The sequence below is a fragment of the Acipenser ruthenus genome, chromosome 1 (assembly GCF_902713425.1).
Source record: "Acipenser ruthenus chromosome 1, fAciRut3.2 maternal haplotype, whole genome shotgun sequence".
Classification (NCBI taxonomy): Eukaryota; Metazoa; Chordata; class Actinopteri; order Acipenseriformes; family Acipenseridae; genus Acipenser; species Acipenser ruthenus.
This window is the reverse complement of record NC_081189.1, coordinates 83,104,006-83,124,179: the sequence shown is the minus strand read 5'-3', so window position 1 is coordinate 83,124,179 and position 20,174 is coordinate 83,104,006. Positions and strand designations below refer to the sequence as shown.

Here is a 20,174-nt window from a genome sequence, read left to right as displayed (position 1 = left end):
TAATAGAAAACCATAAGGTTGCAGATAGTCCTAAAAACATGTCACAGCTCTGGATTTCCAGTCAGTCACGCAGTTATGTACATGACCCTTTCATTGTTACTGTTACACAACCTCTCAGAGGTTCTTATAAATTTGAACTGCAGATGTCATCAGCTTTTGTTAGGAATGGCCGAATAAGACTTTTATTTTCTCAGTTGCAGGTCTTTAGTATTTCTAAAGTGCGCCGCTCAGCAGAAATAAATCATCTCAGACAGTAATAATGGTGTACACACAACTCCTTGCCCCCTAGGGTAACATCCATTTATTGTTTTACTGCCTCAGCTCAGGAAAGCGATGGTTCTTAATTAATGTGCTCTGATTTCTTCCCTTCTTCACAGAGGAAGATGAATGTGCCAAACCTGACAATGGAGGGTGCGAACAGCGATGTGTGAACACTCTGGGTAGCTACAAGTGTGCCTGCGATCCTGGCTATGAACTTGCTCCAGACAAGAAGAGTTGTGAAGGTACAGTACACATTCAGAACTGTATGCTGGTTCAATGAACACAACAAGGCTAATATTTTTTTTTTTCTCTAAGTTATTAACCTCATTCTAGTAAACGAATAGGGTGCTTCATTGAGAGTGGGTGTTTTTTTAAGTCATGCTTGAAACACGCAGACAGCTGCCAAGACATGAACAACTCCATATACTGTACTTCAAACTAAGTTAAACAGTATGCATTATATGTATGTTATATATCATAACAAATGAAAGGAAGCTTTTAATATTGTATTTCCCCTGTCATGGAATTGCAGTTACAAACAACTAATGTGTATAACAGAACCTTTATCAACCCAGCTGTAAATGCTAACCTTGTGTAAAACCAAGAAAACTTTCTGTAGTACGGTTGCAGAAATAAGCGCCTCTAATCATGCTTGTGTTACAAGAATGCAGGCTTGGGTAGAAGAAGGTGAGGGGTTGCACTTAAATGTTTAAAAGCTAGAAAGGGTATACTTTAATGTTTATGTAGCTCTGCAAATAAAATATAGCTCAGCAACCAAACTATACTGGGATGCCAACGACCAGGCCAGTAAACTCGATGGTCCTTAATTGAATAGTGTGGAACAAGCAAACAGTCTTTCCACGGAATAGATAGCTCCTACTTGAATGAAAATGGGACCATGATTAGCAACAATGAACCAGGCAGAGAAATTAAAAGTTGTTGACGGAAAAGAAACTCTAGAACAGAAAAAAAAACTGAACCAGAATGCAATCTGAATGCTAAATTGTTGGCACTAAATATCATTCGATGATTTTTTTTTTTTAATTTAAGCCGCCTGTGGTGGTCTCCTGACCAAACTGAATGGAACTATTACAACGCCAGGCTGGCCCAAGGAATATCCTCCCAATAAGAACTGTGTGTGGCAAGTGGTTGCTCCTACTCACTACCGGATCTCCATGCAGTTTGAGTTTTTTGAGCTTGAGGGAAATGAAGTAAGTGATTTCTTTAACCTCCCAACACCTCCGCCCAAACACACACATAAGTTATTCACAAGAAATATTATTTGCTACTTAACATAAGTCTTTCTACAAGTGCCTTTCAAATTAAAACTGGTGTTGGGGCCTGTAGTCCGGGAAGTCTTTTATGACTTCTGCTGCGAAAGCTTTCAGTGAGATAGGAGCATGTTTTAATCTTGAAAAAAATAGAGGTATTTAAAAGCTTTCATTCAGATTTATAGAGTAGATGTTACGGTATTTTAAAGTTCAAGAGATTATCTTTCAGTCGGAGTAATCGATATACATGCAGTTGTTGCCATTTCTTCCTGTTTAGTCCTGACAGAATGATCTTGCTTCTTTTAAGCTGATACAGCTATCAAAACCCTCCAGACATAATCATTATTACATTATTAAAATGCCCTTCTAAGGAGCTTAGAAGTTTTTATGTAGGAAGGCTGTAACAAATTGTGGTTAAGAAAGAAAGGGATAATCCTTTGGTTTCTGAGAAAAGATTTGTATTTATGTGAAAATGACAACTGTTAAAATGATATGCTGAATAATGTGTCTCGGCCATACAGGATAAAAAGAGAGGGGGAGGGAAGGATACATGTTCCTACTTTGATTAAAGACTTGACAAATCTGTCCTTACAACAATATGAACATTAATGTGTTAATTCAATACTTGATATTTAGATTTTCTTAAGACATTATTTATGTGTATTAGTTTGCCTTTTAATGTGCTGGAATGTACTGATAATGTCACTGATAACGAGAATAACTTTTGCTCTAACTTAGATTTGCAAGTATGATTATATAGAAGTCCGCAGTGGCCTTTCCTCAGATTCCAAACTGAATGGAAAGTACTGTGGAACAGAAGTGCCTGAAGTTATCACGTCCCAGTACAACAACATGAGAATAGAGTTTAAATCCGACAACACGGTATCAAAGAAGGGCTTCAAGGCACATTTCTTTTCAGGTATGCCACTGTCCTTTTTTCCCTTTCTTTCTTTTTGTCCAGCAAGAGGTAATTGCCACTAATGAAGCAGTTATATAAGATTTCATGGTTTTCAATATTGTTTATATTGTTGTTTCAGAGTAAGTATGCAAACGTATTGCATAGTAACCAAATGTCATTGTTTGTGTGTAGTGTCATCATTCACTGGATGCAAAGGTCATACATTATCTATTATTTTGTTTCCTTTCTGCATTGAGATATACTGCATAAATGCTATTTATAATAGTGCTAATTAAAAACAGGGTCACTGAAAAAGTATTTACTGTAAACATTGCACTATACTATACACTATAATATTCTTCATGCTATACCAGAAATATAGAATTTGCAGGAAGGCTGAGTTTTAGTGTGCCAGACCACAGATTGTAATGCAATTTTGAAATGCCAATCTCTTTTTTCTGCATCATTTGTGGTATAGATGGCGTAGATGGATATAAACAAGTAATCTAGCAATTAAACCTGTCTACTTACTTTGCTGGCACCAATTATTGTACTGAGTAGATAACCTAATGTAAAATGACAGTTTACTAAAAAGAAATGTCACTGAGATGACTAGGTGTCTGTCTATAATGAAGAGGTGAAGCATATCTGACGCATGTGACATGGTGACATTTTTTCTTAGTATAGCAATTGACAAGTGACGTATTTCTCCTCATGGGTTAGGTTAATCTTCATCTTTGTATCCTGGTCATGGCAGGGTCTATGCTTGTCTAGTTTGAATGCATTTTATTCTAAAGTGAAAACTGTGATACCAAGTGCTAAATAATCCAGTGATCTGGTAGTTGCCCCAGATAATTTGTTGGACTGACCTCCATTAATACGTCCATGTTCAGGCAGTGTAAGGTTCTGCATTTTGTTATGAATAAGTGCCATCAAGCTCAGAAAAATGTGAAATGGGAACCCCATTCAGCTTCTGTTCCTACCCTACTGTACTAAATCCTGTTCTTTGAAAACTCTTCTCAGAACATGTAACTTTGTGTACATGTGCACATATTGAAGAGCAAGGGTTTTGTGTGTGTGTGTGCGTGTGTGTGTGTGTGTGTGTGTGTGTGTGTGTTTTCTTTGCCTGTGCTGTATGTGTGACTCCAACTTGAGACTGCCCAACACCAAGGGATAACAAACAGAGCATTCTTAACAGCCACCTATTTAACCACACAGAGGTTATTATTCTACTTGCTGAGTTTTGCTGTGAGAATTGTAAAGGTATTGGAACGACAAGCGAGATTTACTATGATTTGCAAATTTTTTCTCTTTTTTCTTCATAAAAAGTCGTTCAGACTTTTGCAAAGGCTTAATAAATGTGGCATTTTCTGTCATTTACAGAATGTGATAAAGAATATCTGCTGTGCATGTTTCAGTCATTTACTTTCAGAGGCAAGCAGAAGGGTCGTAAATCTGCCTTTTAATGTTTGGCAAATGTTTCTACCTGAAGTCCATTAAATCCTCAGTGAAAAAATTGTAGACAGATGTTTAAAATGAAAAGCTACAATCAATAGCTAGGTTTTTAGCAATGCTTTACCACAACTTGATGGTCAAAATATCCTTTGGTTGCCATGGTGATAAACAGTCTGCAAACAAGTAAACAGCAAGTATACTATTTAAAAGCAGTTAAATATAGTTCACTGTATAACTGTGTAGAGATAATATATATTTGTTTGTCAAACAGCGGATCATGCTCAACTAAATATCACAAGGAACATTTTTCCCATTATATCTTTTTTCAAATGTAAAACAAAATCACAAACAGTGTGTGTATGACTACTGTATGAAAGAGGAATTTGAAGCAAATAATTTCCCCACTCTGGTTTGTATTAACATATTAAAAATGGTTTGTTGCAAAGTAGTAACAACTTTAATTGTGTATGAATAACTACAGCATTGTGATGGTTTATAAGGTTTTTTAAAATAAAAAGCACAAAATATCAGATCATTAATTGGCATGGATGTGCCGAGCACACACTCACCTCTGGTGCCATCTTGGTACGTTTTCTTTCACAGACAAGGAAGCTTCCTGCAAAGACAAAATGTTTGTTTTTGAATCTTGCAAGGACTTGGTGCAGGTTGCCACTTCAGGCCGAGTACGTATTATTGAGAGACTGGCGGCCTCTGAGGGTCTCAGAGGTACGACCACATGTCCTCTGACTGGTTCAGAATCTAACACGTATTACTGGGAATGGATCTTTCCTTACTCTGTCGGACTGAAAAAGCATCCATTCAAAACTGGGAGACTGGTTTCCATCTGTCAGCAACAAATGTTTTCTTGCTACCAAACATTTGTTCTCTGTTATTAACACGGTTACATTTAAATCCCTTGTTTTTAAATTACTAACAATGTAATGCCAGGTTTCCCCTTATTAAATGTTGCAGTTTTAAAGGGTATACATTTTGTTGCGTATCAGAAAAGCATATCTTATTGTTTGTATCATATTATATGGCTCTGTAAAAAAAAAACAAAAAAAAAAAACAAAAGGGTTATGCTCCATAGTGGTCTTAGCCTTTGAGGTTTGAACAGAATGAATCTCACTAGCCAATTTATTTTCTCAAAATCCTTTCTTTTTTTAATTTCAGGCATTGTTAATATTTAACTTTTATCGTAACTCCATTCACAGTGCTTATTTATGTGTTTTTATTTTACATTTCATTATGTTTATTTTACTAGATTTCAAATGAATCACCATTGCTAACTGAGAGTGGAACTCAACCTTGCTTTCTCTACCCAAAAAAACACTCAAGAATAATTTCCTAAAGATGCATGCACCTGACTATGAATACCATGTTACCTGGAGCGGTTTACTAACATGGTGTAAAACCGTACCAGCATTCGAGCACAAAAAAGCTTACCAATCAACTAGTATATAAAAAAGAACTCAGAATAACCTATATTATTATTATTTATTTCTTAGCAGACGCCAATATCCAGGGCGACTTACAATTGTTACAAGATATCACATTTTTATATACAATTACATTATTTTTACATACAATTACCTATTTATACAGTTGGGTTTTTACTGGAGCAATCTAGGTAAAGTACCTTGCTCAAGGGTACAGCAGCAGTGTCCCCCACCTGGGATTGAACCCATGACCCTTCCGGTCAAGAGTCCAGAGCCCTAACCACTACTCCACACTGCTGCCCATAAAGAAAGGTGTAGGTATCATGCAGGGCTCAGAGACATACAGGCCCTGCAAGATTAATGACTTGCACGGAAGTTATGTATGGAATTTTCTGAAGCATTTTACTGTGAAATTTCACAATATGATGTTAATACATATAAGTATTGACTTGTAAAATAAAATGTACATCCAACTGTATAAAGGGGAAATGTATTGAGAAGACTCTTACTAAGTGTGGGAGATCTGGAATTTTTTTAATACATACTTGACAAAAAACAAAAGAAAACAAACATAAAAGTGTATTCTATTTTAGTCTTTTTTTACTCCCAAAGGATATCAGAAATCAACATTTCTCCTAGTAACACATGGAAACGAGATTGAGCTTCCCTTTCAGTTTCAACATCCTCTGATTTTTAGATGTATTTGTAACAAGTAACTGCACTTTCATTTCACCGCATGTTGAAATGACAGGAGCTATTTGCAACATGGCAGTATAGTAAGTATGTGTCAGAAACAGTCTGCCAGTTTTGGTTTAATGAACAGGCCAGTCCTGCCTGAAATGACAGCTGATTTAGAATGGTGGCATCTGACTACCTGTTCTTGAAATGACTGTCTGCTAATGTAGTTTGGCTTTTCTTCCTGCTGTGGGGAATTAAGTGGCTGTTTTACTCAGGTCATATTTCCTCTGCTAACCTCAGCTTCAGTAAAACCTCTCTTAGAGGATTTGTTTGCTAATAAACAGAGTGGTCTGCTTAGTGGTTGCCTTGAGCCAGCTACATCTAATATGCCATTTTTTGTGAGAAAAAATGAGTCTCTTTACTCTCTAGTTTCTGAAAACTACTGCTGAATTCTTTGTGTGTTTTAATATGTCCAGATTCATCAAGAGCTAAGCTCATTGTCAACCATTTATTTAATGATTTATTTAAATTGTCAGAAGTAAATATCATTATCAGTGAATAAAAAAGAAGTGACACCTGCTTTGATTTTCAATCTTAATTAATCACATAAAAATATAATTGTACATTATCATCAACAAGACATGATATCAATATATTTCAGAATTTGGTTGTGAAAAAGAAATTCATAACATAGCAACACAGCAATATTATTTGCAACATTTCACAATTATTTTAAACATTTGCCATGATGTTTGATAGTACTATACCTAATAGTGTAAAATATGGTATTGCATCTACAAGCTTATGAGTTATGTAACAGAAACACGTAGCACAAACAGTAATACAGACGAACCATAGCGGATTGGCAATAGCTGTAAGCTACTCAAAGCAAGAGGTTAATGAATGGGTACAACTATGACAAAATATGTTGGGCTTCTTTTTCTAGAAGGCTGCAGAGACTCTTGCCATGGCTTACTCTGTTCTGGACAAACACACCAGCATGTTGTCTTGTTTTTCTGCTTGTTTTCGAAATAAGCAATTCACACTCTCCCACAGACAAGGATGAGTGCTCCAAGGACAATGGCGGCTGTCAGCATGACTGCATCAACACTATAGGGAGCTATGTATGTCAGTGCCGCAATGGATTTGTGCCAAATGAAAACAAACATGACTGCAAAGAAGGTATGTGATACACTTTCATTTGTAGGATCTTATAAGTTAAGTTTGTGTCTTGTGTCGGTTGAATTGCAATTTTTTCTAGGGCAGCTGGGTCTCTGAACCCTCATTTTATATTCCATGCATATATTCTCAGATCTATACATTGGGGGTCTGTATAGACCAAGAGAAATTAGGGTGCAGGGTTACAACATACACTATGCAGAGGTTAGTTGTCAGACTGCTGGCTTGTACTGTAATTTTTTTGGATAGTTCACCAATGGCATTGGGAAATAACCGATGTTCAAAAAAAAAACACACAACCTTGGTATTAAGTTATGATTTAGTTAAAAACGAAAAACAGGGAAATAAAGTTAAAAAACAGCAATTGGTTTTGAAAAAGGATAATGAAAAAAATAACGAGGAGGGAGGCATTCTTGTTTCTCCTTTTGATTTTCCAAAACAAGATTCATTTAGGGGATGTTTCAAAACCAAAAAGGTATACTTACCATTTAAGTTTGGATATACATTTCTTTAGGTTGTGTTCAGTAGGCCCTCATCAAAATAATTTTAAAAAATACAGTAATTAGGTCATTTAAAATAGAAATGACTGTTATGTGCCAGACATGACCAATATATCATTTTAGAACTGTAATTTATACATTCAAAGGTATAATTCTAATATGGGTGTTGGAGGCCTGTTTATACAAACATATCACATTTTAGTTACATTCTACCTGGATCCATTCTTAACACAGTCTTCAGGTGTTCTCCGAGACTAAAGCTAACAGAAATATTTCCAGGAAGGTTTAGACAATTACTCCTCGATGAGTACAGGATCGGTACTTAAACAAATATTTGTAATGTATACAAATTTAGACTGACACACATACTGTACTTAATTAGTTAACTGTCAATGATAAAGTTGCTACTATATGTTTTAAACGTGGCATTTTGTATTTTAATCATTTCAGAACAGGAAGAAAAAATTGAATTATTTTTTTAGATAGTCAAATCCTGACCTAAATACCACAGTTAAGTAATCTCTGGTTTGATGAATAAAATAAAGGAGACTTTTACAAATTTATAAACATGTTTGTGTAAAATATTAGTAGAATTAACTAATTTTGCTTCATAAAGTAGAATGAAACCTACTGAATAATGTTACGTTGACATATTGAATTACATACCGCTTTGTAGTTTTTATACTTAACGAAAAACTGACAAAAATCGAACATGAAATACTGTACTAATATTTTGGCTTCTGATAGACTTTTGCAGTATCATTTTGTAGTTTCTTTGATTACATGATGTTAAATAAAATATCTTAATTAAATATATATTTAATCCTAAAATACTCAATCCTAAAATTCTAGATGCTGCAAAACTTTTGGCCATAGTTGTATGTTACACTTTAGAATCTTAGAGAACTGCTTATCTAACTGAAATGTTCTATTTGCACCCGTGGCTAAGGATGTACATTAATGCCCAAAATCTCTAATATGTTTTTTTTTTATTTATTTTTTATTATTATTATTATTATTATTATTATTATTATTATTATTATTATTATTATTATTATTATTATTATTATTATTTTAGCCCTATCTTGCATCCTACTTGTGTTTAGCATTAGGTTTCTAATGTTATCGAGTCTGGTGCTTAACCTTACATTAGTGTAGGAAAGGTTAATCAGTTTTAATGTTATTAAACTACAATAACCTTGGCAAGCATCTAAAATCCCCAGGCTGTTGTCTTATACCAGTACATTCAATTCCAAGACACCATCAACATGGCCTAGAAGGAGCCTCCACATCCAAACATGATTTTCTTTTCAAGCTCCTTAAAGTTTAAGTAGTGATGTTCCGAAAAATATTGTGTTACACGTTCCCTGCGTGTTGCTACAACTGTTTAAATAACATACCTTTGTTTTATTTTTTTTAATTGTTAACATCCTGACAAATTTTTACACATATAACTTTAAAGACTGTTTCAAAGCTCTCTTCAAGATGGCTGCTCTAGTCCACTGATAGTGTAAGGATTATTGCCCACATTGTCAAACAGGTAACAGAGCAACAACAATCCATTATGTGATACAGAACAGAAAAGCCAGTGCACTTGTTTTTTTTTTTTTAATTTCTCTTCCTGCACTGATTTAGAGGACAGATCTAAAACCCCAGTGCACTAGAGCGGCCATTTTGAACCATTCGGAACCCCGCTACTTACTCTTTAAGTAATAAAGGTTAATAATATATATTTTAAGGAAATGAAAAAAATAAAATTAAGATTCAATACTAGACTAAGATAATTCTTACATTTTACTCATATATATATATATATATATATATATATATATATATATATATATATATATATATATATATTTTTTTTTTTCTAATATAGGACAGATTAGAATTTATCTTTGTGCATACACAATGAAACCATTACGGGTGTGCTGTTACTCATACTCATAATTGCTTTATAGGCAGGTATTCAATAAATCCATTCATTAAATTTTAAAACAAGAAAAGCGGTCTTTCCCTCACATTTACAATTGGGTACCAATCAATAGCAGATTATTGTCATCTTGTCCAGGGCTGTCTTTTACTGCCGTGCTGGCATAAATGCCGATAAATACTTCTTAAAAGCAATTCCGAGTACAAGTATAAGTACAGAAAACGCCATAGAAACCGTGTTTGTAAAAAATCCTTTTTACAATTCCTATTAAATGTTACCCGTTGTTATTTCTTTGAACAAATGTGCTAAAAAATAATCACTTATAGTGCTTCCTTTGTTAAAATACTATACACAGAAGATATGTTAATTTTTCATAGAATAGTAAAACCAACCAATTCAGTCAGACAAATTGACTGATTGTGAACCTGAATAAAAAACAGCACATATAATTTAATTGACAAACATTGAATGTGTATCCCTTTAATTAGAACCTGGGTTGTGGGTATTAAAGGAAACAGAACAAGTGGTTAACTTCTAATTTATTAAGTTATATTTTTACATGGTCTTGTCTTCCACCCTTGAACCTTAACAAAGAATGCTCTACTTCCATTTGCACTTTGTTTTTTCAATATTCTATTTCATTATTAAAATATTTTAAGTCCCCCCAACTCTGTGAAACAATTCATTACCAAACCAAATGATGTAGTAGCTAGCAGATTGGGAGGTTGTTGGTTTGATTGTCAGTCAGTGTTAACTCAGCCTGAATACACTGCAGGTCTGAAGTGAGTACTTAGGGGCGGGATGTTTATGTCACCTAAGGGTAAGTAAATCATACTTGGATGGAAAAAAAGCATATGTGGACAAGATAGTCAGATGCCAGGTTTGACATATATCCCTTTGGGGAGGATGAGATCTGCGTTTGAAATAGTAATGGTCTACCTTACACACTTGTTTTTAAGCAACTGTAAAATAATGATTTGATAATAAGCTGTAACGTTTGAGGGCTAACAATATACATTTTATTGTCATATAAACATATTTCCCAGGCATTGGGCCTGTCTTGTCTGGTAACAACTTTGCTTGATGTTCGCATTACTGCTAACCACTAGTATTTGCAAAAAAAATGTTTAATCTACAACTCAATATCCACTTAATTTTTTTTTTTTCATTTTTAATTTTTATTGCCACTGTATATTTATGGAAACTATCTAGTGTCTGTCATTTGTCACCACAGCCGAATGCGAACACAGTGTCCACAGTTCCAGTGGAGTGATCACCAGCCCCAACTGGCCAGACAAGTACCCAAGCCGTAAGGAATGTGCATGGGCAGTTACAGCTACTCCTGGGCACCGTGTGAAAGTGGTGAGTACTGTGCAGGCCAGATAAACACACCACATAATAATCAACTGCCTCCTTCATCTGGAATTTCGTAATAAGAAAAGCCTACCCAGCAAATACATTTTCAAAATACCTTTTTTTTTTAATTTAATCTCAGAACCATTTCAATGGGTGAGGAAAAACTCATTACTGGTGGTGATTTTGCAATATTCTAGAATCTCCACAGGAAGACTGCCACAAAAAAAGGTTACCGGATATGAAAATCTAGGTTACTAGGGGCTCTCACGGGATAAAACACTTATTCCAAGATTTAGAACTCCTTGAGGGAGTTTTGAAGGTTATTCATCATTTTAATATCTACATTTTTGGGTCATTTTGTATACAGCTATTTTCTTATGTTTTGGTTTTATAACTTCTGGTTTTAAGGTGGATATTATGCCTTTTAAGTGCAATATTATTCATAATAAATTAACTACTGTATATCACTACCATAATAAATCTAACAGGGTGATGTGTATTGTAATGGTTAAAAATACTCACATACATGTTCACAAAGGCCTGTGCTTTTCTAGCCTAATGATATTTGTCTCCATTTATCACAGCTTTTTACTTAAGTGAGAAATTACAAAACAAGTAAAAATAACTATTGACCTGAAGTTCATTTAAAGGGTTTCTCGTGTGAGTTTCCTTGTATCACTTTCACTAAAAATAACAATATTAAACTGGATGCATCTAATAAGATTGAGTAAAACTATATTTATTTATTTATTTATTTATTTATTTAATTAATGTTTTTTGGACAAAAAGTGGATTATTAAAATCAAGAATAATACAGATTTAAACAAATAAACATAAATAAATAAATAATTGTCAGGGTCAGGTCACAGCTTTTGACTGTCTCTTGAACTGTTTTTATTATACATTAGATTCATTTGTAGTGAGGATTATAGGTCAGATTAAGGAAATCTTTAATTTTTCATAATTCACTCCTCTGCAGTGTCTGTGATTGAAAAAAAAAAGCTATTATGAAGTTATTAATTCAAATCCCAATACTTCTTAGGTTAGTGTGTGCTTGTCTTCAAGGACAGCTGTTAATGTACAATGCATTCACATTCAGGGTCTGGTTAGATTCCAGTAGGGATTAGGTAGATTAAGAAAGCTTTGCTGTACTAGACAGAACATGCACTATTATCTGCACAGTCTTTTACTGTTTTTCATTTATTCATTACAAAAGTTGCCGCTTAATCTTTCAGCCTGCTGCATTTGAGAATTAAATTCACTGCCAGGTTTTAGACATGGAAAATATCTCCTTGGAGATACATACATTATGATATGTTGTTACAGTCTGATGATTCATTAAGAAAGGAGGGAGTGATGACAGATTGCATACAGTTTTCCCAGTGGAATGCTATGGTTTATTTCAACAATATTGTTAAGCAGGTGTTCAAAAACAATGTATATACACAATACTTATGTAGTTCAGGCAATGTCCTGAATTTGAAAGGGACACCACTTGTGTCAAATGAGGTAATCATATCACATTCAATGCATATTAAGGCAAATGGTCTCAGAGTTGTGTGTGTGTGACATACACACTGCACTACAGTCAACATATCCCAGAAGCTTTTCTTCAGTGACTAACAGAACCAATATCTGCATGTGACAGGGATACTCATACATATTTTGGTGGCCCTCCCCTTTAAAATATTATCACTTTCTTTTCAGGTAGGTGGATGGGGGTGGCATCTTTAGTAATGGTGGTACTCCAACCATCATAGTAAGATAGAAGTAATACCAAAATAAACTAGTAAAATCCTTTGACAAACATTCCAACTTTATTAATGCCTTCAGTACTGGTAGTAGAGCTATATTTTGAATATTTAAATTATTATTGTTATAAAAAAAGAACTAGAAAAAATGTTGGCACCGATTCGATCTCACATGGCATTACCATTGCACTCTATTCCTTAGTACAATAAATAAAATAAAATCTGCCCAGAATCCTCTGGTTAATTTACCATTACACTTCTATGAACAAAGAAACAGCTGTTGTCTCGAAAGTACACATGCCGTAACATGGCTAAGTCTTTGAAATCCAGATCTGTTTGTTACCACATATTTTATACACACTCGCACACATTAGGTCAGCGTCGCAGGAAATAGTTTAAGAACTACAGCAATGAAGTGAAATTGGATCAGTTATGGCCAAGTTCTTTGTACAGTAATACATCAAGCAGTAATCCAGTTGCATGAATTTGTAGAGAGTGTGGAATGGTATGCAAATAGTATTATCCCAGCCAGAAATATACTGGTAATAATTTCTATATCAAAAGACTAATTACATTTGTTGTGTATTTTAACAAAACACAAATTATAATTGAAATTATGCTTTGTATGTAAGTAATGAGCATTTTCTTCACATGATAATGTTGACACATTTACAATTGGGGTATTTATTTACGTATTCCATGTCACTGTTGCCTCAATATCATAAACCATGTGTTTGTGTTTTGTCATAGCAACCCTTACTGTACAGTATGTACATAGGACCCTATAGGACCCTATTCATAAAACTCTGGACTATGGACTGTTTCAGGAAATGTCTTTTGTAGGGCTGTTTTTGGATATTGTTTCATGAACTACAAACTTGATTTTATAAATCAAAATGGGCTTTATAAAGAAACAGTTAATAAAGTTAGTTGTCTAAAACAGCCCTTTAAGCTTTGTGAATATGGTCCATAATATCTTCAGTCGGTCCTCCAAATATTCACTTTAGGTTAATGTGGCAGTGTGGCAGGGTGAAAGCCCTGCAGGTGCACGTGTGTGTGTGTGTGTTGGTGTGGGGAATATTGGGTTGGCAGGGAGGGGGTTAAATTTCTTCCTGTCAAAACATGTGGGAATGTGGAAGGGGCCGACAAGTCAGAGTGCCATCCGCTGCTATCAGCATTGTCACTGCCGGAGTGCCCCGCGATGCTGTCAGCATTGTCACTGCCGGAGTGTCCCGCGATGCTGTCAGCATTGTCACTGTCGGAGGGGCCCCGCACTGCTGTCAGCATTGTCACTGTCGGAGGGGCCCCGCACTGCTGTCAGCATTGTCACTGCCGGAGGGGCCCCGCACTGCTGTCAGCATTGTCACTGCCGGAGGGGCCCCGCACTGCTGTCAGCATTGTCACTGCCGGAGGGGCCCCGCACTGCTGTCAGCATTGTCACTGCCGGAAGGGCCCCGCACTGCTGTCAGCATTGTCACTGCCGGAGGGGCCCCGCACTGCTGTCAGCATTGTCACTGCCGGAGGGGCCCAGCACTGCTGTCAGCATTGTTGCTGCCAACGTTGCCACTGCTGGCTGCACATCCGGAGCCAGCATTTCCACTGTCAGTGTTACCACTGCCAGCATTGTCACTGCTGGAGGGGCCCCGCGCTGCTGTTAGCAGTGTCACTGCTGGCTGCAGATCAGAGGAGCCAGCATTTCCTCTGCCAGCGTTACCACTAGCAGCATTGCCACTTCCACCACAGCCCCAATTACGAACCCGCCCACAAGAATCCACAGGGAAAAGGATGGACATGAGGGGAGGGGGTTGATCACCGATGGCGGCCATGTGTACTGCGCACAAGGGGGGAGGTGTGTGGCAGTGTGGCAGGGTTAAAGCCCTGCCGGTGCACGTGTGTGTGTTGGTATGGGGAATATTGGTTTGGCAGAGAGGGGGTTCAATGTCTCCCGGTCAAAACAAGTGGAAGCCACGGGTGTAAAAAATAGGTGTTCACAGGTGGTAATAAGAGAGGATTAGAGTTGATGTTAGTGATAGAGGTGGAAGGCTGTGTTTGATGTTATGTGTTCCGTGCTGCGCTGTTTGTTACGTTTTGTGAGTTTTTGTCAAACCTTTTGTTTTGGCCCTTGTGCTGTTTTGTTGGTTAATGTGTTTTGTTTTGTTTATAAATAAAGTGTGCATTTGCACTTAAACTGCACCCTTCTGTGTTTTCCTGGCCGATAACATCCTGTGCTGTGATGCTACCCTGTCTCACTTAAATAAGTTCCAGACATTTTTTTTCTATCGTGAGTGGTAATGTTTTTTTTTTTTTTTTCGCAGAAGCAAACTTTATACTTATTAACAGGATGATGTAGATGTCTCCTAAACCTTCTGTTTTATATTCTTTTTTTCAGTCTTTTAATGAGTTTGAGCTCGAGCAGCATCAGGAATGTGCCTACGACCATCTGGAGGTGTATGACGGAGAGAGTGACAAAGCCGCAATTCTGGGGCGGCTATGTGGCAGCAAACTACCAGAACCTGTTATCTCCAATGGCAACAAGATGTATCTCAGGTTCATTTCAGATGCCTCAGTACAAAGGAAGGGCTTTCAGGCCACCCATTCGACAGGTTAGTAAAGCACAACACCAATTAACATGCTTGATATGTGTTTGCTGAGGCGGCTCTTCCTCCTACATAGGAGAAAATTAAAGTCTTGTTATTTCGTGATAGGGTTTAAGCAGTTAAATAGATTCTAACATGTCATTCCTAAAATGCTTTTAGATTTCTATTTCACAACAGGATAAACTAGGTCATGATATTTGTAATTTAAATGAAACCTTTTTGACATTCAGTTTGCTTTTGTATACTAGGTGAGATTTAATATAACCATAACTAAAGGGTTAATATATATATATATATATATATATATATATATATATATATATATATATATATATATATATATATATATACACACATATATATACTGTATTTAAAGTAATAGTAAAGGTGCACAAACTACAACATAAATACAAGTATTTAGGACGTCTCTGACATTAGAGTCCTTCATTTCATGACATTTTAGCTGATGAAGGTCTCTAATTTCTGAAACTTCCTAAATACATTTGTATTTACATTGTACTTTGTGTGCCTTTAATGTAACCTTTACTGTTACTTTAAAGTTTTTTTGGTTTATATATATATATATATAATTTGAATTAAAAAAAAGTTTAAAAACCCTTCAGAGAATAAGGATTCAGATGCCACCTAGTGGTATTAATGCTGACATGTGTTTTTGAGTGTTTTCTGGCTTTTGTCTTTAATGATGGTATATATATAATGTGTGTGTGTGTGTGTGTGTGTGTGTGTGTGTGTGTGTGTGCATACAAAAAAAGGAAGTGAAAAGGTTATCTTTGTGAGCTCCAATAAACCAATGTTATCTTTCGCCAGTCAAATTTAGGCACACAAATGCCTAAATAAAGTTTTGAGTCAACACGATCGGATTTTCTCCTGTTGCATCTTGCATCCAGATATAAAGATTCCCAGTTACATGATGAGCTGATCATCTTTCCAGCCAAATAAGCACACACAGTAATTTAAGAGCACCGTTAAACAAAAAAAAAAAAATGCCATTCACTAAATTTAGCTCTCAGATTGTGCTAATGAAAATATTTCAAATATAAGACATGTGCTTGTTGTGGTGTATTTAATATCATAAATATAGCAGAACGTACTCAACTTGGTTTTTACTGAAAAATAAACGGTAACATGTAATCCTAAGAGCTGTCTGTGTTACATGCTGTCAGATCAGGACTTCACTAGCACTGAGCATGCGAGCTGCAGCATGCTGTTCCTTATATTATAACTGTACACAGTTAAAGTTGCAGTCACCAATTCAATACACAACACTTGCAAAACATTGCAGTCATCAGCTGCATAGATTAACCATTCAGCAGAATGAGGCAACAAACAAGTGAGTACAGACACAACAAACCAGGTTGTAATGGGGTAGGTTTTACAACAGCCATTTAGGATTGCATATAGTTACTGGTACACCTGGTGGTCCCACTGGAAATACTGGTACTTGAGATGAAAAGGTTGAAAACCACTGCCCTATCCCACTGGCCAACTTTCATCTCTATTACTTATGGGGTTTTAATTACTAAATATATTTATTTGCATAATTTCCTGTAATATATGCCCAATGACAATCCCATTAATTATATTCAAAGATAATTATATAACAGCTAAATATGTTTTACATTTGGCCCTGCAAAGATGGAGCTGCCAGGGTATATGGAAATATATTGCAAAAAAGGAAGGGGAATGGTTAGATTTGGTAGCTCATTATTTAGATGCACAATGTTTGCTGAGATTACATTTTGCATGAATGGCAGGATAAACATAAAGTGTAAAAAATTGTAGATATACTTGAATAATCTTTTTTGATTTTCTCTTTTTTGTTTCTTTCTGATCCTTATAGAACATAATATTGAGAAGGTTTGACCTTCTGCTTCCCAGCTGTTTGTTTTGTCTGATGAGGTTTTGATTGGGGTTTCTATAATAATCTTCATCAGGAAGCTGAGGGTTTCTCTTGGCAGCTATTTTTGAGAGGGATCTTAATTACAGACACAGATTCTTTAAATAGAAACAGACTTGGCTAATGCATTTAAAAAATGCCAGCATTCTTCTTGCTGGAGGTTTCACTTTCAAGTTGTGGGGTTTTAACAGTGCAGCAAATATGGTCGGTGTCATCACATGGCAAGTGTCCTAAGAGACATGTATTTATCCAATAGTAAAAGGGCATTAAAATCACAATATAACATTACATTCTCCACTCACTATCACAGACCGCACACACACAGATGCAACCTTCTTAATGGGTGTCATTGAAAGGTTTCAGTCTCCTGTCTTGTAATGCTTTGGGGAACAGAATAAATCAGTTTAATGGCAGATGTGCATTGATATACCGAAATGGCTTCATCAGTGCACTCATTTTTGGATTCCTGCAGAATGTGGAGGCAGGCTGAAAGCTGAGACCAGACTAAAAGACCTGTACTCACATGCACAGTTTGGAGACAATAACTACCCAGGGCAGGTGGATTGTGAGTGGATGATAACTGCAGAGAAGGGATATGGAATAGAACTGACCTTCCAGACATTCGAGGTGGAAGAGGAAGCAGACTGTGGCTATGACTACATGGAACTGTTCGATGGTTACGACAGCACATCGCAGAGACTCGGGCGGTTCTGTGGATCTGGGGTAACGACACGTTTATTTGTACATTGAGCCCTAATAATACAGTACTGTACAGTTCCAGTCCATACAATTATGTTGTATGAAACTGGCAAAAAACAGGTTTGGGTAAAACTGTAAAATCCCTTCCAAAAGCTTCCAACAGGCATCATAAATATATTTAGCTTGTTAGTTTACTGCTAGACAAGTGCTTCTCATTCTCGGCTGCCATACATGAGGCACCTGCAAACGATTTAACCTATACATATTCCATATTACCTGGTCCCCTAGTTTAAATGAGAGAAGAAGGTCATTACACATCTCTGAACCAAAATGTTTAGTACAAACTCATAGTACAAAAAAACATTCTGAAGGTAAAAAACAATAACACGTTCGAGATAAAAAAAAAAAATAGAGAGATGTTTGTAGTATTATGTATACCGTATGACATGGTGTTATAATTTTGTATCTAATTTGTTCTGCTTGTTGGACTTTAATTCCAAGTTCATGCTGTCTTCTGTTGTTTATATCTGGGTTAGCAACTTTATTTGGTGCATTTTTCTTTCCTTTTTTCATGCTAATGACAATTTAAAATACATAACTTGGAATATCTACTCTGTTATGTACTGTATACATTTGTTTCAGCATAAATGTTATATAAAACTTCTTTCCTCTTCCAGCCACCTGAAGAAATCTACACTACAGGAGATGCTGTCCTGCTTCACTTTCACTCCGACGACACGATCAGCAAGAAGGGATTCCATATACGATACACAAGCACAAAGTTTCAAGAGACTCTCCATACCAAAAAATAATCTGGGAATATCCACACACAAAAACTTTTTTTTTTTTTTTTTTATAAAAAGAAACTGACATTTTTTTCTGTCATTGGAAAAAAGTCAGAAAAGGCTAATTAAAACTCTTCAGTGCAGAATGAAAGTTTTGTATCCCAGTGGAGTAGATACTCAATAAGATATGTTCTGTGTTGGAGGCCAATTGAGGATCTTGTGAAAGCAACATCCACCCACGTCATAGACTATACAGACACAGTGGCTGCCGTTTATTGTGGATGCCAGCAAATTTAAAATGGGAGAAAGGCGCCTATGTGGACCATGGTAATTGGACAGGCGTTACATCATTGTGAAAAAGATACTTGAGGCCAATGGTAAATTCATACTTTTTCAGAGATTATTGAGCATCATTGACTAATAAATGAAAGCGCTGAAGTGGTTCTGCTTGATGTAAAACCGTACATATATTTATGGTGACGGAAACATTACAGTTACAAGTATTTTAAAATAAACCGCTGAGGACTTTATTTTGTTTACTGTATTTGTAATATTTCTTATTTCCTCACTAACCAACTCAGTAAGCTTTTTCAGTACAGTCACATATGAGCTTTTTTTCTTGTTTTTAGCTGTATCCCCTTTAATGCTTACAGTATGCCAAGCTACAGTTAAAAGTCTATTAATTTTAAAAACATATACTCCATAGCTGAAATTGCTTTGAAATAAAGCTCAGCTGGTCTGACAAAGCAACATAGTCAAAAACTGCAGGATTTCTGTCTTGTAAAAATGTACTGTGTCTAATTAAATATCTGACTTAAATATCTGACTTGCCATTCCTCAACATTTAGAGGGTTACAGATGCTTCATCAAGTAGAGCTGCAATGCTACCTTGTGTCAAACAGGTGGTACTTCAGCCAAAATAAAATATAAACTGTTAGCACTCTCTACTGGTGAAAACAGTGTTGTACCTCAACATTTATTTTATTCAGAGATTCACACTAAAGTTGATTCTGTTTTTGGCATCTGCATTTTTTGGTCAACTGCTTTAAATCAAAATGATGTGTTTGTGCATTGAATCAAGAAAGAGTGTAGAACCAGGTTAAAGAAATATGTAATAATGGGGATCTTGAATTGAAGCCTTTGGTATATTCAGACGTGTTTACTGTAACTGACTTTTACATCTCAAAACTGGTATTTTTGTCTTTACTGGTTACAGTGTGCGTGTGCATGCATGAATGTGTGTATGTGTACGTGTATGTGCGTGTGATTCTCTCTGTGTCATTCTTAGGGCTTTGTGCAAATGTCCACCTAAAAAAAAAAAAAAAAAAGCAACTGTGAAGCCTTGCATTTTTTAAGTGTTGGTTTTATATCAAAGTGTGCTACCATAGTATTGTGCTCTTGTTTTGCACTTAAAATGTAAAGAAATGCATTGGGTCTGGCCAACACCTAGAAGT

At 35.9% G+C, this 20,174-nt stretch overlaps 1 protein-coding gene across 4 annotated transcripts in view; it reads left to right on the top strand.

Moving 5' to 3' along the window:
- Window positions 1–19,539, top strand: part of LOC117420411 (tolloid-like protein 1) — an 87,776-nt gene extending 68,237 nt beyond the window's left edge. For 2 of the 4 annotated variants that reach the window (XM_059031141.1, XM_059031147.1), the window contains exons 15-23: window positions 378–503; window positions 1,312–1,472; window positions 2,271–2,451; window positions 4,489–4,611; window positions 7,059–7,184; window positions 10,849–10,976; window positions 15,111–15,324; window positions 17,709–17,959; window positions 18,613–19,539. In XM_059031141.1, the coding sequence (XP_058887124.1) occupies window positions 378–503; window positions 1,312–1,472; window positions 2,271–2,451; window positions 4,489–4,611; window positions 7,059–7,184; window positions 10,849–10,976; window positions 15,111–15,324; window positions 17,709–17,959; window positions 18,613–18,747 (1,445 nt within the window). In that variant the 3' untranslated portion in view covers window positions 18,748–19,539. Of the gene's footprint in view, window positions 1–377; window positions 504–1,311; window positions 1,473–2,270; window positions 2,452–4,488; window positions 4,612–7,058; window positions 7,185–10,848; window positions 10,977–15,110; window positions 15,325–17,708; window positions 17,960–18,612 lie in introns of those variants that run through there. The other 2 variants (XM_034033859.3, XR_009329597.1) reach the window with 2 other exon arrangements.
- The last annotated feature ends 635 nt before the right edge of the window (window positions 19,540–20,174 follow it).